Source organism: Heteronotia binoei, unplaced genomic scaffold (assembly GCF_032191835.1).
Source record: "Heteronotia binoei isolate CCM8104 ecotype False Entrance Well unplaced genomic scaffold, APGP_CSIRO_Hbin_v1 ptg000334l, whole genome shotgun sequence".
Taxonomy (NCBI): domain Eukaryota; kingdom Metazoa; phylum Chordata; class Lepidosauria; order Squamata; family Gekkonidae; genus Heteronotia; species Heteronotia binoei.
Genome location: NW_026800018.1, coordinates 55,270 through 80,078, shown reverse-complemented (window position 1 = coordinate 80,078; position 24,809 = coordinate 55,270). Strand labels below are relative to the sequence as shown.

The following is a 24,809-nucleotide window of genomic DNA, read 5'->3' as shown; positions in this document are numbered from 1 at the left end:
TTTTTTAAATTAATATTGGACTTTTAAAAAACTTTTGCACAGATTTATTGTTCTAATTTGTATTTCTTGCTTTGTTTTTTCCCTCTTTCTGTTCTTCCTTGTCTCTCTGCAGAAATAGTCCTTTTATTTCCTTTGTCTTTCTCTGTAGCAAACATGCCAGGGGGGCATTAAGAAGGGCAAATCCCCACCATTTGCTATTCAAATTAAAGTGTTGTGCTAGGGCCTCTTGGTAGGGCAAGACAAATGCCACACAGACTTTATGAACTTTATGACTTTATGAAGGTCATGTGAAGCTAAAGATGCAATTCTAAACAGGTTATTCCTAAACAGATATACTCAGAAGTAAATCCCTCTGAGTTCCTGCTCCCAGGAAAATATGCAGAAGATTTTGGTCTAAGTTGTCATGCCCTCTCTGGCATTTCTTGCCTAGCTGGAGAGCTCTAGGTTTCTACAGTCTCAGGAGCAAATGACATGAGTCCTCCTTGGCCTTTCAACAAAATTGCTGTCAATCAAAGCTCGGCTACTAGAACAGCTCTCAGAAACTCTACCAGCAAAAAATACAACACCAAAATTTATTAACATTTAAGAAATTTCAACACAAGTCCCTCTGAAATACAAGTGTTTTCCATGTCCTTCTCAAAATTTGACACATGGCTTTCTGTCACACAACAGCACTGGTGCAACATAGGAAAGACCCAATTTGTAACAGAGGCCAAGCTCACATGCTGTAAGGAAGTAGGGTTGCCAGGTCTGTGTTGGAAAATACCTGGAGATTTTGGGGGTGGAGCCAGGAGAGAATGGGTTAGAGGAGGGGCCTCAGCATGGTACAATGCCATAGAGTCCACCCTTCAGAGCAGCCATTTTCTCCAGGGGAGCTGCTCTCTGCCATCTGGAGATCTGCTGTAAATGCAGGAGGTCTCCAGGCCCCACCTGGTGGCTGGCAACCTTATGAGGAAGGGGCAGTCAGCAAGGAATTGTGAGTGGACCTAAGAGGGTGTATAGGTTCATTCCAGAAGAGATGATCCTTCAGCACAAAAACAAGAAGCTGACTGCTCACCTGGGCCATCAGAGCTGCCATTTCCAGAGCCAGCTCCTTATTGACAGGGAACTTCCCACTGGCTATTTCACCACTCATCTGGAAAGCCAGCAGCAAGCGCTCTCGGTCTGTTTCACCTTTGGCTTGACATCGAAAATACAGTCTGGATTGAAGAAAAATGCCAAGTACCATCATAGCACAACATCTGATCTAAGTTACAAACTTGGAGAAATAATTTCAAATTTGTACAAGTAAGCACACAAGAAAAATGACACAAGAGACTGGGAAGTTCTGCTGCATAGGCCTTATTGAAATGAAGGGGATCCACACAAGAGCCTAGAAGTATCCTTGAACAGCTTGGATTAACTTCAAAGGAGCTTTTGCAGGGCAATTTCCTTGGGGATTGTGCTCTCAGGCTTGAAAGCTTAGCAGAGAGAACTAACACCCACCAAATATAAAGAAAGCATAAATGGACATACAGCCTGTCACAGGCTGCCTGTGAGGGATCAAAAATGTATTAGCCCATCCACAGCTTTTCCAACAGAATCTAACAGACACAAATTGGCCCCACAAATCAGAACAACAGGTCTCCCAAGGCTGAATAGGGGCACGAGATTCTCATCTCATTGCACTTCTGGCCCTAAACATTTCTCAAGCTGATTACATTTGCAATACCCTTCCTACCTTTCAGACTGGGACATAAGGACTTAGGGGTCTCCGTTCCTACTTTTATCTGAAAAGGGAGCTTTGACTCAAAAAGCTAATACCACCCAAAACCTTGTTGGTGCCCAAGGTGCCCCCAGTCATACTAAAGATCACCAGGCACTGCTCTGATGTGCCATCCTATGCACTTTAATTGGCTATAGTATATTCTTAGAGCACATCAGCACAAAGTCTATTTTGGAGATTAGATACATGACATGATTTACATGTCTCAGGCAAGAGTCTGAGAAGTTCTCCAGCATGGATCTTATTGAAATGAAAAGCAAAGGCTTCCATCTCATGCTATTCACACAGCCAGTGAAGACAATCACAAGATCGGCACGAGTTTTCCATAACCTGAATAAGGGTATCTTGGGTACATGGTGCCTATAAACTATAACAATACTAGCAATTTCTATGGATTCACACAAGAATCAAACCAAAGATCTATCTCGTCCAGCTTTCTCCCTCTAACAATAGCAACATTATGTTTAAGAGAACTTCACAAGAAGAACATTGTTGCATTGGCCATCCCTTGGTGCCTATTCCTGGACTCTGGTATGTTGCACATGAACACTCAAGGTTTCAAAGCTAAATGCTACTGATAGACATATTTCCATCTAGTGGATAATGCACATCTAGCAAGCAGCAGGAAGGAAGCACATCTCTATTAGCATATCTCCATGAAATCCCTAGGACATGATCCAACCAAACTATTCAGTTAAGAGTACTGTTAAGTGTGCTTATACCATGAATAAAGCTTTGTTGGTCTTAAAGGCACCACTGGACTCAAATTTTGTTCTGCTGCTTCAGAGTAACACCTATCTGAATCTGTTTTTATATGTTAGCTTCACTTTTCTTGTGCCACCTTCAAACTTCCCAGGATTCAACTCTTTTATATAACACATAAAGCCCCACTGATATCAGTGGTGCTGATATCACTGATGCTTCCATGCTCAACTATCGCTGAATTGTGACCCTGCTGTTTTTCAGTAGTTGCAGTCTGCCGTGAAAACGTTGTGAAAGCAATGTCACCCCAGAGTCGGAAAAGACTGGTGCTTGCACAGGGGACCTTTCCTTTCCTATTTCTTAAGAACACTGCATCTCTCCCTCTCCCCCCACCATGAATGTGCATTTCATCCTCTTATCCTCAGGGCTCCTTCTCCAACTCTCCCCTCCCCTTGTGCGCCTTTTGGTCCATCAAGGTCAATAGTTCTTCAAAGTCTCAGGGAGAGGTGCTTCACATCACCTACTGCCTTTTAACCAAAGATTCTGGGGATTGAACCTGAGACCTTCTGCATGCCAAGTAGATGTTCTACTACTGAGCCATAGCCCCTCCACACTCCTCCTATCTCCATTGCACTGCTGTGACCATATCCTCCCTGTATTCCTAACTGAATAATTTTTCAGATTGGTGCAAATCTGCACTATTTCTCATAAAAGAGTGGATTGCATAACTTTTTGTTGTTACCCTTCTTTTTTCATTTCTTGTGCTGCACACTTCCTTACATAATGGGTTGTTCTGCAAAGACTATCTGTTTTGCTCCTGTACAACACTTAGTATAAATGTCAATCCCTTAATAAATGAACAGAAACAACAATACTGTTACAATTTATTATCCACACGATCTTCTAAATCCAACAACATCTATAATCAGTCACATTTTTGTAAGCAAATTCTGTCAGAGTTAGGTTTCTTTAAGAAACAAAACTGCTGAGTAAGTGTTATGTAACACATGCTATACAGGCTAATGCAAGTCACAAGAGTAACAGGTGCAGCTTGTGTAGCAATCAATGATGGGGATTGGCTGGCTGCACAATATTAGAAAAGGTCTACCTCTCAGCTTTGGATTCGGGTGATACAAGGAGAGGAGAAACTGTGCGTGAGAGAGGAGCAACATCTAGATTATCTGACTGTTACTCTGAAGGATTGGATAAGACTGGCTATTGATGTAATGTATGGACTGGCTTACTGACTATTCTAACTGGAAACTGATTTAGTACTGTTAACTCGGCTGAACTGATAACTGTGAATGAACCTTGGACTGCCTAACACTGCTTCTATCTTCTTTGCCCAAATATATTTGTTTGACTGGCTGCTTGGAGTTTTGTCTTTCCTGCACAGCTACTGGAGTTGCACATATCAGGTTACTCAGACCGGTACTTCCCACGCACACTGTCAAATTCAAGATAGAAAACTTTGTCCCTTTCTTCCCAATGTTGATTTTGGTCTTTGTTGAGCAAATATAAACTCATGACTTAATAGATAACTTTAATCTATATAAAACATAAGAGTTCATACCTAGATGGATACAATACCAATCTGTGGACAGTAAAAAGGTAAATGTAGTCCCCTGTGCAAGCATCAGTCGTTTCCGAATCTGGGGTGATGTTTCTTTCACACCGTTTTCATGGCAGACTTTTTACGGGGTGGTTTGCCATTGCCTTCCCCAGTCATCTACACTTTCCCCCCAGCAAGCTGGGTACTCATTTTACTGACCTTGGAAGGATGGAAGGCTGAGTCAACCTGGAGCTGGCTACCTGAACCAGCTTCCACTGGGATCGAACTCAGGTCATGAGCAGAGGGCTCCGACTGCACTACTGCAGCTTTACCACTCCGCATCACGGGGCTCTTACCTGTTTTTATATGTTAGCTTCACTATTCTTGTGCCACCTTCATACTTCCCAGGATTCAACTCTTTCAAAGCTTGCTCCCACTTTGAAATGACATCACAGATCTTTAAAAAATAATGTAAGAGATGGGGATAGGTTGCCAGGTCATAGAAGCACATATAGATAAGGAACAAGAGGATATTGTGGGCTAGCCTCAGTACAAGAGAACTGGACATGGATTCTTATAAAAATAATTACTGTTCATTATTTACTGTCTGCCATAGCTGTATTCCATTTCTCCTGCAATGAGTTCAAAGTGGCACCAATTGCCCCATGCTGGCTGGGGCTGATGGGAGTTGTAGGCAAAAAACATCTGGAAAGCTATTGTTGGCCACCCCTGGATTAGACTATAAGAGAAAGGGTTGTCCAAGTCCATTGAGTTTAATGGCTAGTCAGGAATATAAATGTGCATTTCCTCACAGCCAAACTCATAATCTAGCCAGCCAACAATGGGGTGAGAATTTTTTCTCAAATTCCTAGGTAATCATTAATTAATTACAGTAGTCTAGACATTCAGATAAGCAGCTAATTTTCTCACATCATTAGCAATTACAGATCAGTTGCATGTCCTTCCCTCTCACAAATCTAATATAGCTAACTGGAATAATCCAGCTGAGTCAACGCATTTTCTTTGGAATAACACAATAAGTTTATCAAAAGCCATATATAAAACCCAATCTTAAGTAGACATTTATTTTATCTCTTAAAAGCACTATGCCACATATTAATACCTAGTCTAGAAAAGGTCCCAAACCAAGGGTATCTGGAACTGGCACAAAATCTATGTGCCCCTTTTCCATTAATACAAAAGAAGTGGTACCCCCTTATGTAATAATATGTTCAAGGAGTACTGAAGTTCACTGGCATGCCACTTACTGGGACAGTGGTACGAAAGTTATCTGGCACATCCATTATACAAGAAGGCTGAAAGCCAGCATGGTCTAGTGGTTAAGAGCAGTGGACTCTAATCTGGAGAACCAGGTCTGATTCCCCATTCTTCCACATGAAGCTTGCTGCATGACCTTGGGTCAGTCCTCTCTGAGCCCCACCCACCTCACAAGGTGCCTGTTGTGGGGAGAGGAAGGGGATGTGATGATAAGTCACTTTCAGTCTCCTTAAGGTAGAAAGAAGCAGGAGTAGAAAAAACCCGACTCTTCTTAATTTCTTCCCTAAAGTCTTACAAAGAATTTAGAAGAGGGATTGGAGATAGTATACCGACTGTGATCAGGATATACTATTTGACAACCATACAATATTTTAACTTGTTATTTTTTCAAAGAAACAATATCATGAGTACTAGTGTCAACATTCTTTCATGTTTTTACAGATTATACTGCATATAATATAAACATACAATCCCCCAACAAACAAACTTTAGGACATACAACTTCCAAAACCACTGCTCATCCAGATTGATACCTTTTAACGTATCTTCTGATTACATTACAGTCTTAGTAACCATCAAATATTTGTAGAGGATTAGAAGGTCCTGTATAGAAATGAAATTGAGTAATCAAAGTGAATTACCTTCATAGGGTCTTGAAGGCAGTGTTCTATATCCCTGCCAGATGGATCATCTGTAAAGAGGGAAAACCCAGAGAGTGATGATTGCCTCATTCCTGTCTCTTGATTCAGGTACTGCAGGAACTCTTCCACTGTTGAGGAGCCATCAAACCCGACTACCTGGAATGAGACAGATGGAACAATACAATCTGAAGATTAAAATTTGGTGGGTGTACAGCATACACCAGGAATGGATTTAAGTGAAAGAAGACTTTGTGCAAAGACATTCTCACACTCACATACTGCCAAGCTGCTATGAGAGTGCAAGATATGTTTTATTAAAGAGATGCATCAGCCCATAAGCATTTCCTAAGCTAGCTATAAAACCCCCCCATCATGTTTATTTACACATCTAAAATGTGAGTCTAGGACTTTACAAAAGAGAAGCCATGTTGGATCAGGTCAATGGCCCATCCAGTCCAACACTCTGTGTCATATAGTGGCCAAAAAACCCAGGCACTCTCAGGAGGTCCATCAGTGAGGCCTGGACACTGGAAGCCTTCCCACTGTGCCCCCCCAAACACTAAGAATACAGAGCATCACTGCCCCAGACTTGTGGAAGTGGGAAATTTTTATATAGCTGCATAAGCTTGTCTGTAAGCATAGTTAACAGCAAGGTATCTATTGAGGCTGGAGGGTACTTATGAAGTAATTTCAGATAGGCTATTATGCTGAAAGACCACCAGCATCTGGTTCTCAGCATTTGTGTTTTACCTGGTAGGTTCCATTCATAAAGTGCACTGGAATACTGAAGGGAAATGAGTGGTGGTAGGGGTTTCTCAGCAAAATGGACACAATCTCCATTCGGGAAGGTCTGGCTTCTCGTTCACCAACTTGCCAAGTACGTTCCACTGATCTCTGACAGTAAATTGCATACTTTCCTATTTCATTTCTAATCACAGAGACAGAAAAATATTAACATATTTCAGAGATACTTTGCTATTTATTTTAGGTGAAACATTTCTATAGTGCCTCACCACCTAAATCAGCAAAAATAAAAAAAATCAGCATTAAAACATCAAGATATTAAAACAGCATTTAAAATGTAAGTGCGTATAAATTATTTAAACAATTCAATAAACTTATAAACATGCAAACAAACATATCGAACAACCAGGGAGGAGGGCCAATAACTTATTTACAACGACTGCTCCCTCCCACAAATCCAGGGTATTGCTGAAAGGCAAACAATGGAGCAGCTTGCTGAAGCTATAGCCAGTGTCTTAATGAGACACCTGTTATGCCACTTGCAGTTCTATAAAATAAAAAAGAGCGGGGGAGATGCTAGGCGACAGCTTTATTATTATACAAAGCCCTTACATGTTTCTCTGTAAAAGCTTCATCCGGGAGATAAGAGACTTTGCTTTGTACTGAACCTAGCAATTAGGTTCTAGCTATATTCAAATCTAAAATTTCACAATTCCAAATTCCTAAGGCCATTTCACAATTCCAAATTCCTATGTGGAAGAGATTTCCATGTTAATTGTCATGTTACATATTAATATAAAAATGGCACATTGTGTGCAATTTGAAAGACCAGTTTATACACTTTGTATAGTACTTCAATTTCAAAGCTGCATTTATTTATTTAAAACATTTATTTGCTGCCGTTCTACTTTATTAGAACTCAAGGCTGCTTACAATGTGGAGTTGTGGAATTTTTCCACAACTGAGTGTTGTTACTTGGAAAAGACAACTCCCTTTACCTCCGACTGGTTACATGTTGCAACCGTGTGATATAAAATGTGGTTCTACTAACATCCTGGCTATCTTCTTGGTTGTCACACAGCAGGGGACCAGGAAGGGCCTCTACTGGCTGCCACCCACTCTGGTAAGGATCTGTCTGGGAGGACCCAGAGCACCCACTCAGCCCCTGTATCTTCCTTTTCAGCAAATACCTTTTTATCTATGACAGAAGAGGCGTGCAGACCCAGGCAGTATAACAAGTTTGGATTGCTTGCAGCCTACAGCAAAGCTGCTAGGCTTGCAGCCTACAGCAAAGCTGCTAGGCTGCTTCTGCAAGATTTGCTCCCCTGGAGAGGGAAGAGTGGATCTTCGGCCCGTTTGGGCGCGATTTTGAGGGGGTGGGTCTTGGCTGTGTTAACAGCCAAGCTTCCGCTTCTCCTGGCAGTCGCTTGATGGATCGGGCTTGGCTGGGAGCGTGTTGAGATGCTCCGTCAGAGAGGCCTGTGAAGCGCGTTGGGCTGTGGCTGTCGGGTCCTGGCGTTGCGTTTTGCAGCACTGGGGCTGTAGAGAAGCGTCGGGAGTGGCAAGCAGCGTAGGAGGCATCTGGGGACTGGATTCTTCACCTTGCAGGCTGTGTATCCTGGGGGGGGGGCTGCCTTTATCTGCCTGGTTGAGGGCTGTTTTTACCGTGGGAGCCATTTGAGGCTCCTGCTTTAATTCTTAGGGGCTGCCTCTATTCCCTGGTGGGAGCTGTGTTGGTCTGGAGAGTCCTGTGAGGCTTCTGCAGCTTCTTAAAGTGTGGTATTTTTTTTTGGGGGGGGGGGCTGTTTTTAACTTTTCCACTTGAGGAGCCGTGTTGCAATTTGGGGGCTGTTTTTATCTTTCCCCCGTGGGAGCCGTGTGGTGTGTGGAGGCTGTCTCAATTTTTCCCTGTGGGAGCTGTGTGGTAGTTTGGGGGCTGTTTCTTTTTCCCCATTGGGAGCCGTGTTATTCTGAGGAGTTGTTTGAGGCTCCTGCAACCTCCTGAAGGCGGCGGCCATTTTTTAGAAGGTCCCTTCTTAGTGGTGCAGCAGTAGGCTTCCCAATCCCCAGGTCCCAGCGGGGGATCCCCCGTTTTGACAGGCTTCTCCCCGCCCCCAGCCAGCTGGCCGGCGGGGGAAGCCCTACCCCCACAGTCATCCTGTAGTTTTAGAGCTCCTGCAGGTTTAGAAACCTGCAAACAGTTTTTAAAATGTGTACCTTTAAGGCTGAGCAGGAAGCAGGAAACAGGAAGGGCTTCGTGGGAAAGGATCAGTAAGTTTCCTTAGAGAACGGCCCCTCCCTTTCTTTTGCTTTCGTTTTTAGAGCAAGCAGGAATATTCTGCAGGAACAAGATCTAGTAAGTATTTGTGTGTGTGAGAGAGGGAGGGGGCAGGGGATTCCAAGGTTTGGAGGCCCTCCCCCCGCTTTAGAAAGCGTGTGTGGGGGGGGAGGGAAATGTCTACTGGGCACTCTATTATTCCCTATGGAGAACGATTCCCATAGGGAATAATTGGGAATTGATCCGCGGGTATTGGGGGCTCTGGGGGGACTATTTTTTGAGGTAGAGGCACCAAATTTTTAGTATAGCATCTAGTTCCTCTCCCCAAAATACTCCCCAAGTTTCAGAACGATTGGACAAGGGGATCCAATTCTATGAGCCCCAAAATATGGTGCCCCTATCCTTCATTATTTCCTATGGAAGAAAGGCATTTGAAAAGGTGTGCTGTCCCTTTAAATGTGATAGCCAGAACTCCCTTGGAGTTCAATTATGCTTGTTACACCCTTGTCGCTGGCTCCACCCCCAATGTCTCCTGGCTCCACCCCCAAAGTCTCCTGGCTCCGCCCCCAAAGTCCCCAGATATTTCTTGAATTGGACTTGGCAACCCTATGCAGCAGCCATTTTGGGCCCCCTTCCTTCTTCAGGGGAAGGCGGCCATTTTAAGTAGGCCCTCTGTGGAGGCCATTTTGTGGGTCTACCTTCTTGGTGTTAGTTGCCCTTTAAGTGGTGCAGTTATCTTTTGGGACAAGGATGTCAGATAAAAAGGGGGCTGGTAAGTCAAAGGGCAAGCAACCTGCACCAAAGGCCCCTAAGGCCCCTGCTAAGAGGCCTCCACCCCCGCTCTCCTCGTCCAATGACGAAAGTGATGAGGTGGTTAATACAAATATTGTGCAGAGGCTTAGAGCACTGGAGGAAGCGTTTGGTTTGCCTCCTGTTGAAGGGGTTGTGGGAGAAAGGGCAACCAAAAGGGCAATCCAGGCGAATGTATTGACCAGGCTGTCTATGCTTGAGGGCAGGTCTGGTGCACTCTTCCCGGGTCTCGGTGGTTCAGATGGTGGAGTGGGCCTGTCAACAGGAGCGGCTGGAATGGGGTCATTGTTGGTGCCTGCTGGATTTACTGGTAAGGCTGGTGAGTTTCCTCGGGCCTTTGCTGGGTCTGCCTGACCTTGGGGGCAGGCTTCGCCTGCTGGGCAGGCCTTTCTGGCTGTGGGGGTGGGGTCCCCTTCCCCCACAGCTGCCAGTCAGTTGTCAAACTGGGCTTGGCCAGCCCGACAGTGCAGACCTTATGGTGCTTGGCTGGGTGTGGGGCAACAGGGTTTGGCAGGTTCCTTTATGGGGAGTTGGGGTGCACCATCCCCTTATGGGGCGGTTCCATTTACCGCCTTACCATTTGGGGATGTGGCTTTGCCTCTGGGGGACCATTTGTTGCCCGCAACCAGGGAGAAAATTTTAAAGGGATAGTATGTAGATATTTTCTTCCTCCTTTTTTGGGAGCTGGAGAAAAAGGACAGGGAAGATTTGGACGAAAAAGATAAGGAAAAATTGAAGAAGCGCAAGGTTGAGTGGACCTGGGCTAATTGGCCACCTGTTTTTTTTATCAATGCGGGGGTGATTGCGTGGTCTCAGCCAGGGAGGGCAGCTTCCCTTATACAATACATAGATATTATTTATAAGGGGTACTTGGCTTTTAGTGGGCCCGCCTGGCTGCAGTATGACGAAGAGTTCAGGATGAGGGCTGCCTTGTACCCTTTGCTGCAGTGAGACCGCATTCACCAACAGCTGTGGCTGCAGGTTATGTCTCCGGTGCGACCAAATTTGGGTGACCGCTCTGACAGCGGTCATCTGGTGGCTGAGTCAGTTGTAAGCTCTTCAGCTTCAACAAATTCTTCCCGCAGTTCTGCGGGGCAGGCGGTTCAACCCCACCTGCTTTGTTGGGAGTTCGGTTCGCAGGAGGTGTGTAATCGAAAGGCCTGCCAATTTAAGCACCAATACCCCATGTGTGGCGGGCCTCACTCATTCAATAACTGCCCGAAAGTCCGGGGGTCCAAGAGTCACAACAAGCCAGGAAGTGGGGGAGGAAATTATCAGGCTGGAAAAGAGGCCCAGCCCGATAAAGGTGGGTCCTCTTGAACACTGGCTATCTAGGTACCCGAGAAGGGATGATAGTGGCTACCTGTTAAAAGGTTTTAAGTTTGGGTTTAGGATCCCTTTTCAGGGGACCCGGATTCCGTTTATGTCAGGGAATATAACCCAGCCGCCCTGAGCCACTTGTTGGGAAGGGCGGGATATAAATCATAAAATAAATAAATAAATAAATAAATAAATAAATAAATAAATAAATAAATAAATAAATAAATAAATCTTAGTTCTGTTAAGGGGCTAGAGCAGGTCGTTAAAGATAAGATTGCCAAGGAGTTGGCTGAAGGTAGGATTTTGGGCCCTTTTTCACACACCCCTGTGCGTAACCTTAGGGTTCCCCCCTTGGGGGTGGTACCTAAAAAGGCGCCTGGTGAATTTAATTTGATTCACCATCTTTCCTTCCCCAAAGGGAAGTCCGTTAACGATGGGATTCCTGAGTACTTATGCCCTGTCAGGTATACCAGCTTTGACCAGGCCATTGCCGTGGTACAATGCTGTGGGGCGGAGGCAGAGTTGGCAAAATGCAATATTAAATCTGCATTTTGCCTTTTACCAGTGCATCCCGCTGACTTTGAGCTCTTGGGCTTCGCCTTTTTACATGGACAGAGCAGTGCCAATGGGCTGCTCTGTATCGTGTTCAGCTTTTGAGTGTTTCAGCACATTCTTGGAATGGGCTGTGCGTGAAAAAGTGGGTTTGCAGGACGTAGTTCATTATTTAGATGACTACCTTTTTATAGGTCCTGTGGGGATGGGGTGTTGCACTTGGCTGCTGTCTGGCTTTGTGGAGCTGGCTGCAGAACTTGGGGTTCCTCTGGCTGAGGAGAAAATGAGGGTCTGGCCCCAAAACTGGTCTTTTTGGGGATCGAGCTGGACACCCTGTTGCAGCTGTCTAGGATCCCTTTACAAAAGATACTAGATTTAAGGAGCACGATTCAGTTTTTTCTTAGTAAGTGGAAGGCCACCCTGCAAGAGTTGCAGTAACTAGTTGGCCACCTTAACTTTGCTTGCAAAGTGGTTGCTCCTGGGCGGGCCTTCCTTCGTAGGCTATGTGATGCTATGGCAGGCCTCTGCTTGCCTCAGCATAGAACACGGGTTACCAGCAGCATGAGGGATGACTTGCAGGTTTGGTGGGAGTTTTTGGAGTCCTTCAATGGGGTTTCATTTTGGAGAGAAGACATGAGGCTTGAAGCCGAGCTCCAGGTCATGTCTGATGTTGCTGGGTCTTTGGGTTTGGCTTAACATATTGTTTTTAGCCAAGCACTTTCCAGGGGTGAATAACGGGGTGGCTGACGCTCTCTCTTGCAAACAGATGGAGAGGTTTCATCAGCTGGCCCCAGATGCCAATCGGGAGGCAGTGCCAATGCCCCAGGAGCTATGGCTGATTGGAGAGCCAAAGCCTGCAGAGCGATAGGTCTAGCCATTGCGTCCAGCACCAGGAAGTCTTATGAACGTGCTGTGCAACAGTTTGAGGACTTTAGGGCTGAGGTAGGGTATCGCATTGTTTGGCCCCTCCCAGTGCAGCAGCTGCTCCACTTCTGTGTTTCCCTACATGGTAAGGGATTGGCCGTGCGATCTATTAGGGAGTGCCTGGCTGGGTTGGCGTTTGCTAGCAGGGCGCTGGGTTATAGTGAAGAAACAGCTGATTTTCACCTTCAAAAGATGTTGGAAGGATGGGCCAGAGAAGTTGGTTCTAGGCCAGATACATGGAAGCCTATTTCCCCTCTGATTCTGAGGGGCCTGAAGGGGGTTTGGGGCTCGGTGTGTGCTTCATTTTTTGAGGCCGCTTTGTTTCACGCCATGTCCTTAATAGCCTTTTTCGGGACTCTTAGAGTCAGTGAGTTAAGTGGCTGGGTCCAGAAACGATGTTTCTGGTAATGCTTTGAGTAGGCTTCCCAACCCCCCCGCTTTGGCAGGAGACTTCTGGGTTCGCAGCTTCATCCCCCGGTCTCCAGAAATCAGGAAGCGGGGGGGGGGGAGGGGGGGAGAACATACCTGTAGGGTTCATGTTGGTGTAGCAGTTTGTAAAATGTCTGTCCTGAGCAGTTTGTAAAATGTCTGCCCCTTTAAGGCTGGGCAGGAAGGAGGAAACAGGAAGGGCTTCGGAGAACAGTCCCTCCCTTTCTTTGCTTTCGTTTTCACAGCAGGCAGAGGGAAGAAGACCAAGTAAGTATTTGTGTGTGTGAGAGAGGGAGGGGGCAGGGAGGGGGGATTCCCTGGTATGGAGGCCCTCCCCCCCCTTTAGAAAGCGTGTGGTGGGGGAGGGAAATGTCTACTAGGCACTCTATTATTCCCTATGGAGAACAATTCCCATAGGGAATAATAGGGAATTGATCTGTGGGTATTGGGGGCTCTGGGGGGGCTATTTTTTGAGGTAGAGGCACCAAATTTTTAGTATAGCATCTAGTGCCTCTCCCCAAAATACCCCCCAAGTTTCAAAACGATTGGACCAGAGGGTCCAATTCTATGAGCCCCAAAAGATGGTGCCCCTATCCTTAATTATTTCCTATGGAAGAAATACATTTAAAAAGGTGAGCTGTCCCTTTAAATGTGATGGCCAGGACTCCCTTGGAGTTCAATTATGCTTGTCACATCCTTGTTCCTGGCTCCACCCCCAATGTCTCCTGGCTCCACCCCCAAAGTCTCCTGGCTCCGCCCCCAAAGTCCCCAGATTTTTCTTTAATTGGACTTGGCAACCCTAGCTTTGAGGTTAAATGACCTGAGGTTGGCGGTGGGTAAGGTGGTCATTACCGTATGTCAGTCTAAGACTGACCAGGGTCACAAAGGAACAGTGCTGGAATTGGGTGCTTGCTCTGAGCTGGAGTTGTGCCCTGTTTCCGCTGTGGCTGCCTATTTGGGTTCTTGTTTTGTCACAGCAATGGTAGTCCGCTCACAAAGCACCAGTTTTGGGCTGTGACGTCTAGAGCTTTAGACAAGCTGGGGTTAGCAGGGGTGCGGTTTGGTACCCACTCTTTTAGGATTGGTGCTGCTTCTACAGCTGCTGCCCTGGGGTATCCTTCCTCCTCCATTCAGCGTTTAGGCCGTTGGCGTTCTTCGGCTTACAAATCTTATATTCGACTTTTGTTCTAGGTTGGCTTGTTGGTTGAAATGGTATTGGTTATGTTCTTGTTTGACTGTTTTTTCTTTTTAGATGCTGTTGTTCCTGGCCAGAGGAGCCGAGTTCTTGTCTGTGACCACAGTCATGTGTTTTGGGCTGCACATCAGGCTCGGAGAACTTTGGTCAGCTCTCAGCTGGGGCTCAGCCAACATGTTTGTATCGAGTGGCAGAGGTGCCGGGGCCTTCAGTGGCTGGGTCTGCTGCCTTTGTTATTTCATGGGGGTTTAGGCCTACCTCCTCAGGTTTTAATTATTCACTTGGGAGGGAATGATCTCGGGCTAATTAAAGGCAAGGCGTTAGTCTGGCAGGCCCGTGATGATTTTCGGTATATTAAGGAGAGATGGCCGAAGACCATGATAGTGTGGTCCGCCATGATCCCTCGCCTTGTTTGGGACCCTGCAGGTATAGAGAGGGCCTGCTACAAAGCCAACAAGGAAATTAGGAAGGCTTTGGAAGGAGGGTTGGGCCACTATTTGCCTCATCCGGATATCTCTACTGAGTTTCCTGACCTCTACAGAGGGGACGGGGTACATCTCTCAGAAAAGGGTAATATGCTTTTCTTGAGAGATTTACAGCAAGGTGTCATGGGTGCTGGGGGCCCTGCAGAAGAAACTGTGCTCCTGCCACCTGCACCAGTGCCCCTGCCTCCTGCTGGAGAAGATCCAAGCCCCCCTGCCTCGCCCTCTCGGGTGGCTCGTGTGCGTGACTGCCTTCGTCAGGACCTCAGGGATCGGAGGAGGGTGGCACGCTCACAAGCAAGACGCTCCCTGAGCCCTGCGTTTTGAAAGGATTCTGGCCCTTCTAGGAGTGAGGGTGCTTGAGTCCCAGCAGGATCCTGGCTGCCCTCTGAGTCAGCAATTAGCCCAAATGGGCAACAGACAGCAGAGGGCTATATAGCTGTAGGCTTTGAGAGAAGGCTTTGTGGAAGCAACTAGTCATCTACCTGACGTCCTAGCATCCACTTCGGCTTTTGACTTTGGACCTCCTGACCTTGGCTTGACTTCTGAACTCCCTGACTACGGCTTCTGAACCTCTGACCTAAGATACCTGGACGACGATTTGGCTTTGGCACCTTGGACACTCTTGCTCACCGGTTACAGACCTTGGATTGCCCCTGGACTTCACCTGGCCTGGCCCCAGCTCGTGACACAAGGGTTGCGGGTGGCTTTGGGCCTCCCGGTGGGTGCTAAGCCCTATTTATTTTATTATTTATTTATTACTTTACATTTATATCCCGCCCTCTCCGCAAGCGGACTCAGGGCGGCTTACAACAAGTAAGACTTGGCCTTAGTGGTGGCAGGTTTTACTGGGTTAGGGTACGTTGCAGCTAGGGGAGGACCACGAAGCATCCCCCTTTTGGGGAATCAGGGGTCTGGCATTATTGACCTTGGGGTTTGATGACCTGGGGTGGGGAAAATGCAGATTGTCCTGGAGGCTTGACTAGAGGGTGCCTTCCATTGAGACGTGCATCTGGTGGTTGGGTCCTCTGGGGCGGGCCTCCGTGCTGGGCTGGCCTGGTGGGAACTGTGTCTCGCAGCTCCGGCTGGGGGCTGGGTCTCTCGACCGTTAATGGCAGGGGAGCGGTCTGTTGAGACCCCTAGCCCTGACCAGGCGGCGCTTTTGGGTGCCCTTGCCATTCTGATTATTATAATTAATAAAATGGCCCTTAGTTATACCAAAACCTTGTGTCCGACTCTTCATTCCGATCTTGGGGGGCAATATTGTGACTGCTCAAAAACAAATAAGTGGGTTGTAACTTTTTAAGTGCAATAGTGGACAAGAAAAAACAAGACAGTAAAGATTGTTTGTTTGTTTTTTTAAAAAGCCCTGCTGCAGCTAACTAGATGTTTCCTTCTATTAATTTCAAACCAACTCACCCTCCAAGGATGAGGGATCTCTCCTGCTACAGTCTCTATCCAGTTCAGCATTCTCAGGAAGAACACACTTCTCTCTCTAGCTGGCCTTTTATTATTTCCTCTCTCAGATCCCTCCCCTCTGGGCAAGTTTTCCTTCCAAAACTGTTGCCCACCCTCTCAGAAGGGATCCTGGAAAATGTAGGTCCTGTAGCTGCTCTGATACAGGCTTTCCTGGAGTCTGTAGGCCGTGCTAGGTCTAGGATCATAACATTGGTAATGCTTGTCATAATGCTATTTACAAACTACAAAATCCATGTCTCCCCCATAATGATGTTCTAATCTTCTCCAGGTGTCTTGTCATCTATTGGCAATTTGTCTATCAGAATGATACACAGTGGCACAGAGACAGCCTTTATGGCAGCAACTTATCCCTGTGGTGAGGCACTTCAGACAAACAGCTTGCCATGTGAGGCTGCTGCTTCAGAAATCAAGTTTTAAGCAGTTCTCTTAGGTTTGCTGTTCTTTGTGGAGTTAGGGTTGCCAGGTCTCCCCTTCCATTGTGTGGGGGGGGGGGATGGAGGGGTAAGCTGCGCCTTGCCAGAGGCTGAGCACATTTCAGAGATCTCTGAGAGAGAGCCAGTAAGAAGTGCTATAAGGGTGAGGTCTGGCTTTCTAAACAGCTGGGGGAGTTGCTGAGAATTTCTGAGTTTGTGTGACTGTGTGATGGCTGAAAATTCTGAGTTTGTGTTTGCTGGGGAACTGCTGTTTGTTTGGTGTGAGTGGGCTGAAGGTGATTGTTGCTGATTGATTAGGAGTGGCGGTGTTCCTGGGGCAGATTGAGGCCCCACCTTCTTTGCATTATTAAGCTGCGCCTTGCCAGAGGCATGAGCCTTTGGCGTGAGCCGAAGGGCGAGAGCTAAAGGGCTCTTGGCCTGTGGCTCTTGGCCTGGGGGCTGTGTACGGACCAGGAACCCAGATCCCTATTTTCCTTGTGTTCCCAATAAGGTAAGTAGACCCTCCAGAAGGAGAGCCACATAGATAAACAGGATGTAAAAGGGGACTGTATATTTTAAAAAAGCAATCATGAAGATAGAATGTCAGCAGGGGGGTTGGGGCTTTCCAGTGTTTTGCACTGAGTGTCACATGTATGACTATCTGCCCACAGGACAGAAGTCTTGGGTGTGTGCTCGATGCAAGGAGCTCCTGGAACTCAGGGAACGAGTTCGTACCCTTGAGGCCGAGGTGACTGACCTGGAGAAGCATAGATAGTCAGTTAGGCACTCGGAGAAGACTCTCAGGGACGTATTAGATGAGCCCCGCTCTGAACGTGGTGGCCCCATTACTGCCAGGGAGCATGAGGGTCGAGAGGGAACAGAGCACTGTGCTGAGGATAAGGGGAATACTCCCTCAGAAGGGACCTCTTCATCAGTTGGTGAGCGGGAATCCTTTTGCACCAAGGAACCATCCCTGGGCAGGGAGAGAGGAGGGCTCTTGGTAGTTGGTGATTCGATCCTTAGGCAAGTAGACAGCTGAGTGGCAAAACCGCGTACTGACCATATGGTGACTTGCCTGCCTAGTGTGAAGGTAGCGGACATTATGCGTGTTGTAGACGGTGCTGGGGAGGAGCCAGTGGTCGTGGTGCATATTGGCACCAACGATGCGGGGAAATGCAGTCGTGAAGTCCTGGAGGAAAAATTTAGGCTGCTAGGCAGGAGACTTAAGGCCAGGATCTCCAAGGTAGCCTTCTCAGAAGTGCTACCTGTTCCACGTGCAGGGCTGGAGAGACAGGCACAAATTAGAAGTCTCAATGTGTGGATGAGACGCTGGTGTAGGGAGGAAGGGTTTGTTAGGCACTGGAATGCTTTCTGGAACAAGCGAGAGCTGTACAAAAGAGACGGTTTCCACTTTTCCTCAAATGGAACCAAGCTGCTGGCGCTTAAAATCAAAAAGGTGGCAGAGCAGTTTTTAAACTAAATCTTGGGGGAAAAATGACAGGAGATGAAATGTCTCTGGTTCGGGAGGACTCATCTCAAAGAGATGAAGAGTTAGCTGTTACTTTTCTACTAGGTAGTGGATCAGAGTTGTCCACTGAGATGGTGACAAACAGTATGGAGTGTCTACCAAAGTCTTGAGGCAGCAGGAGGAAGGTTGTGGGCCTAACTTGCCTGGGAAATTATAGATGTTTGTATACAAATGCTAGAAGTGTTCAAAGTAAAATTGGTGAGTTGGAATGTTTAGTATTGGGGGAAAACATAGACATTGTGGAAATTTCAGAAACTTGGTGGAATGAGGAGAATCAGTGGGACACGGTGATTCCTAGATATAAGTTATATCAGAAGGATAGGGAAGGAAGGGTTGGAGGTGGGGTGGCTCTGTATGTCAGAGAGGGTATACAGTCCAGTAAGACTGAGGTCAAAGAATTAGATTCCCTTCTAGGGCCTAAAAGGAAATTTAACTATGGGAGTTTGTTATCGCCTACGATATCAAAAGATAGAGGATGATTATAATATGATGGAAGGATTAAAGATAGCTGCTAAACGTAAAAACTGTGTCGTAATAGGTGATTTTAACTACCCGCAGATTGATTGGGTCAATATGTGTTCAGGTCGAGAGAAAGAGATTGAGTTTCTAGATGCTCTCAATGACTGTTTTATGGAGCAGATGGTCACAAAACTTACCAGGGGTGGGGTGATCCTGGATTTGGTCCTAAGTAATGGCCAAGACTTGGTGAGAGATGTAAAAGTGATCACACCGCTTGGGAGCAGTGACCATAACGTTATTGATTTCACCATTTGTATAAATAGAGAATTGCACTAAAAGACCAGCACCACCATGTTTAACTTTAAAAGGGGTAAATTCTCTGAAATGAGGAGGCATGTGAAGAGGAAACTGAAATAAAATGCAAGACTGTGATCAGGCAGGCAAAAAGGGACTATGAGGAACATATTGCAAAAAACATAAAGACCAACAATAAAAATTTCTTCAAATATATTAGAAGCACGAAACCAGCCAGTGAGGCAGTGGGGCTCTTGGATCACCAAGGGGTAAAAGGATTACTGAAGGAGGATAGGGAAATGGCTGAGAAGCTGAATGCATTTTTTGCCTCAGTCTTCACTGTGGAAGATGAGAAGTGCTTGCCCGCTCCAGAACCACTAATTTTGGAAGGGGTGTTGAAAGACCTGAGTCAAATTGAGGTGACAAGAGAGAAGATCCTACAACTGATTGACAAATTAAAAACTAATAAGTCACCAGGTCTGGATGGCATACATCTGAAAGAACTCAAAGTTGAACTTGTGGATCTCCTGACAAAAATATGTAATCTTTCATTGAAATCTGCCTCCGTTCCTGAGGACTGGAAGGTAGCAAATGTCTCCCCCATCTTTCAAAAGGGTTCCAGAGGAGATCCGGGAAATTACAGGCCAGTCAGTCTGACTTCAATACCGGGAATGTTGGTAGAAACCATTATCGAGGACAGAATGAGTAGGCACATTGATGAACACGAGTTATTGAGGAAGACTCAGCATGGGTTCTGTAAGAGAAGATCTTGCCTCACTAACCTGTTACAGTTCTTTGAGAGGGTGAACAAACATGTGGACAAAGGGGACCCAATAGATGTTGTTTACCTTGACTTCCAGAAAGCTTTTGATAAAGTTCCTCATCAAAGGCTCCTTAGTAAGCCCAAGAGTCATGGAGTAAAAGGACAGGTCCTCTTGTGGATCAAAAACTGGCTAATTAATAGGAAGCAGAGAGTGAGTATAAATGGGCAGTCTTCACAATGGAGCACTGGGATGCTACAGGGCTCAGTACTGGGTCCCATGCTCTTTAACTTGTTTATTAATGATCTGGAGTTGGGAGTAAGCAGTGAAGGGGCCAAGTTTGCAGATGACACTAAATTGTTCAGGGTGGTGAGAACCAAAGAGGATTGTGAGGCACTCCAAAGGGATCTGTTGAAGCTGGGTGAGTGGGCGTCAACATGGCAGATGAGGTTCAATGTGGCCAAGTGCAAAGTAATGCACATTGGGGCCAAGAATCCCAGCTACAAATACAAGTTGATGGGTTGTGAACCGGCAGAGACTGACCAAGAGAGAGATCTTGAGGTCGTGGTAGATAACTCATTGAAAATGTCAAGACAGTGTGCAATTGCAATAAAAAGGCCAACGCCATGCTGGGAATTATTAGGAAGGGAATTGAAAACAAATCAGCCAGTATCATAATGCCCCTGTATAAATCGATGGTGCGGTCTCATCTAGAATACTGTGTACAATTCTAGTCACCGCACCTCAAAAAGGATATTATAGCATTGGAAAAAGTCCAGAAAAGGGCAACTAGAATGATTAAAGGTTTGGAACACTTTCTCTATGAAGAAAGGTTAAAACGCTTGGGGCTCTTTAGCTTGGAGAAACGTCGACTGAGGGGTGACATGATAGAGGTTTGCAAGATTATGCATGGGATGGAGAAAGTAGAGAAAGAAGTCCTTTTCTCCCTTTCTCCCAATACAAGAACTCATGGGCATTCAATGAAATTGATGAGCAGTCGGGCTAAAATGGATAAAAGGAAGTACTTCTTCACCCAAAGGGTGATTAACATGTGGAATTCACTGCCACAGGAGGTGGTGGTGGCTACAAGCATAGCCAGCTTTAAGAGGGGATTGGATAAAAATATGGAGCAGAGGTCCATCAGTGGCTATTAGCCACTGTGTGTGTGTGTGTATGTATGTGTATGTGCGTATATGTATGTATATATATATATACACAAACACACATATATTGGCCAATGTGTGACACAGAGTGTTGGACTGGATGGGCCATTGGCCTGATCCAACATGGCTTCTCTTATGTTCTTATGTTCTCTTATGTAAGATTGTCAGATTCAGGCTGGGAAACCCCTAGAAATTTGGGAATGGAGCCTGGGGAGGACAAGGCCCTCAGTGGAGTACAATGCCAGAATCCACCCTCCCAAGTATCAATTTTTTCCAGGGGAACTATTCTCTATAGTCTGGAAATGAGCTGTAATTCCAGGGGTTTCTCAGGTCTCCCCAGACTCTGGCATCTGTAGGTGAAGCTGGTCTTACTATGGGCCATTTGCAAACTGATGTTTCATTTTAATCCAGTCATGCAGCTAAACATAAAAAGGGTTCAGAAGTAACTCAACAGAGAGGAAAACTTTACAAGCTATTCACCTGGGGTCTGCATGCTGCTGCAAATGATGCTTGACATACCAAAGGAAATGGTGCTGAGGCAAGAAGAGAGGAGCACACAAAGCCAGTAATTGCCAGCACTGCAGAGGAAAACAGGTTTTCAATGATTAAAACCGCCACATTCCTGTTGTCACCAACAGTTACTCTCACAACAGAGTGATTTGTCTCCTGTTCTCACCGAGCTGCTACATAGGGCAGAAATATGTATATTGCATGATGATAAGGAATACATGTTTTGAAAAGCATGTTCATTGGTATAGAAGATGTCCGCAGTATACACTCGTACACTTGTGGAGTTCAACTGACTATGATTCCACCCTTAGGCACACATGTCTTCACAAACAAATTCTTTTAGCAACCTTTACTGGAAGGAGCCCTTTTCACCATTCTCATGCCAGTGTCTGTATTAAGCAAATTAAGACTGTAATCCTAGGGAAGTTTCCCAGGGAGTATGCCCCACTGAATAACATGGGACTTAATTCTCAGTAGACTTGCTTAAGATATTATGAAAACAAAAGCAATCAGGGCAGTTCTGGAGGTCATGATTAATTCTGTTTCCAATGTAAGATATTGGGGATGGGCATGAACTCAAAAAGGGCAATTCAGGGCAGCCCACAAACCAAATCCTGCACCAAACTGAACTAAATGGGCACCACATGAACCAAACTGGTCCAGCAAGTTTGGTTCCCTTGTTCTCCCACTTGCGGTTCATGGTGGCCAGAAGAAAGGGGGCAAGGACCACTCTGGAACTTGCTGGGACCAGGAGAAAGGGGGGTGGGGAGGGAGATTGCCAGGAAAAAGACTTCCTTTCTCCCATTCTCCTGGCCATGGCTCACCACAGCTGGGAGAAAGGGAGCAGGGATCCTGGGAGGGCCTTCATTTAGGGTTGCTAATCCCCAGGTGGGGGCAGGAGATCCTCCAGTTTGCAGGCCCTCCCCCCACTTCAAGGTAATCAGAAAGTGGGGGGGGGATGTCTGCTGGGCACTCCATTATTCACTATGGAGACCAATTCCCATAGGGTATAATGGTGAATTGATCTGCAGGTATCTGGGGCTCTGGGGGGGGGGGGTTGTTTTGAGGTAGAGGCACCAAATTTGTAGCATAGAATCTGGTGCCTCTCCTCAAAACACCCTCCAAGTTTCAAATAGATTGGACCAGGGGGTCTAATTCTATGAGCCCCAAAAGAAGGTGCCCCTATCCTTCATTATTCCAAATGGAGGGGAGGCATTTAAAAGGAGCATGGTCCCTTTAAATATGATGGCCAGAACTCCCTTCAGAGTTCAACTGTGCTTGCCACACCCTTGCTACTGGCTCCACCTCCAATGTCTCCTGGCTGCACCCCAAAAGTCTCCTGGCTCCGCCCCCGAAATCCCCTGATATTTCTTGAATTGGACTTGGCAACCCTACCTTCATTTAACCCTTCAGTTTTGCTTTCCCACTTTTAAAACCATTTAAACCAAATAGCTGAATGGGTTCACTGGAGGGGGAGCAAAACAAAAGGGTTAAATGGCTGTCCCCAAACAGCCCAACTGAATCAGCCTAAAGTCCAGTAAATGTTTGGGGAATGCACCTTCCCCAAACATTAGTTCTTGAGCTCCAAACTGGCCCTAGTTTGTCCTAAATTTTGGCTTGTGAGCCAGTTCATGCCCATCCCTATAAAATATTATGAAGTAATCAGTTAATGTGCTGTTTAAGTCTCCAATATATCAATCAGCACACTGAATTGCCAAACATAATGAACGGAAGGACTCTTACTTGAATGACTGAGTGGTTCTGAGCTGGTCTGCTTGTCTGTTTAACTAGCTGACAATAAATTTCATTCTGTAGCTCATTGTGGGTCAGGCAAACTTGTAGGGCGGTCTGGGCTAGTGACACATGGTAGTCAATGGAAGGAGCTTCTACAGGGACGTTGATAAACAGCTGGCAAGACTGAAATTGGGGGAAGAAGAAAAAGTTGAAATCTGGGAGAAGATTTTCAGTTTCCTTACCAGCAATGAAACACTTTTATTTATAACCCCATGTAGGGCTTCACTGAACATTGTTTTGTATTTTTTATTTTACAGAGTAAAAAAAAAATATATCGTACAGTGGCTTTGGGCATGTCTGTGGGATTATTTCTTTGTATGCTGCTTCTGACAAAGGACAGGAATCCTCATCCAAGAGGGAATACCCTATCTGTTTTTATCAACATGCCTTCACGTATCTTCAGAAGACATCACCATTGATGCTGTCCTTTGATCCTGGAAAGGCAGATGTAACAATAAAAGTAACTTTGCATTCACCTTTGTGTGGGTGCTGCTCTGTGAGATGGTGACCTGATTCTGGGCCTAAGGCTGAGGAATGAGTGGCCTACAGGCCTCAAGGAAGCATCTATCCGACTGGGAGGTCTGGGGCCTTGCTGGAATTTTCCCTCTAGGCCTACATTTCCCAGGCACCCTCTAAGACTTATGACTGAATTGGGATAAAAATGGGGGGGAAAGAGAAGGCCCACTGCCATGAAGGATGCTGGACCTTGACAGCAATAGTATAAGGCCTCCCTATAGAAGGAAGGTGTTCTTCTCCCAAAAGCTCAGTGCTACTAGCACAGGGGTGGCCAAACTGTGGCTCAGGAGCCACATGTGATTCTTTCACACATATTGTGTGGTTCTCCAAGCTCCCACCACACCATTGGCTGGCAGCTTAGAGAATGCATTTAAAGTTAAAGTTGCTTTCTTTCCACCTCTCCCTCCCTCCATCTTTTCCTGCCTGCTTGCCTGCCCACCCTATGGCTCTCAAACATCTTATGTTCATGTCCAGTGTTCCCTCTAAACTGCAGAGACTTGTGAACAAAAATTCTAGTTTGTGAGCTACTGGCATTAAAGTTGTGAGCCACTGCATAAATTATTGTGCTCTGGGGCCATTTTTCCTGAGCTAAGACAAAAATGTGTGAGCTGGAGGCTAAAAATCTGTGAGCTAGCTCACACTGACTCAACTTAAAGGGAACACTGTTCATGTCTTGTGGCTCTCAAACATCTGACATTTATTCTATGTGGCTCTTTCATTAAGCAAATTTGGCTACCCCTGTACTAGCAGGAGAGGATCCCGGAAGGGCCACGTACAGCGAGGATCAGTGAGGCAGCTGCATTAGGAGACTGTGTTGTTTTCTTTCTGGCTCCCTTATGCATTAATATTGCCCCATTATTTGAAAATGTATCAACTGTTAAGGGTCCCCCCCCCTGTTTTGTTATTACTCACCTCATTCAACAGTTTGGTTTCACCTGCCTGGGTCCTCATGCCTCAAATTTGATTGTTCACCTGGCAATGCCCTCACCAGTGGAGGGGCACTGATTGGAAAGGTGAAGGGAAGGATATACTCTGGGAGCAGTGACCAGAGTTGTGGCAACTAGCAAGGCCCTTGCCTGCTCCATGGCTGATGGAGGTAAGAGGGAGAAGATGGGGGGGGGGGGGGGAGCTAGAGGGCTCCTGAGATGGGATGCCCATCTTAGACAAACCTCTGCATGGCCCCTTGCACCTGAATAAGATGGGCAAAGAGAAAAAGCCAA

The 24,809-nt window shown here is 46.2% G+C and overlaps 1 protein-coding gene across 1 annotated transcript in view; it reads right to left on the bottom strand.

Annotated features, from left to right (window-relative positions):
• The window catches only part of LOC132590613 (pleckstrin homology domain-containing family H member 1-like), a gene marked incomplete at its 5' end in the record, with an annotated part of 85,812 nt that overhangs the window by 16,018 nt on the left and 44,985 nt on the right, over positions 1-24,809 (bottom strand). The window contains 6 exons of the mRNA XM_060263586.1: positions 1,058-1,199; positions 4,376-4,476; positions 5,939-6,094; positions 6,689-6,866; positions 21,250-21,347; positions 23,023-23,196. Of these exons, the coding sequence (XP_060119569.1) occupies positions 1,058-1,199; positions 4,376-4,476; positions 5,939-6,094; positions 6,689-6,866; positions 21,250-21,347; positions 23,023-23,196 (849 nt within the window). The remainder of the gene's footprint in view (positions 1-1,057; positions 1,200-4,375; positions 4,477-5,938; positions 6,095-6,688; positions 6,867-21,249; positions 21,348-23,022; positions 23,197-24,809) is intronic.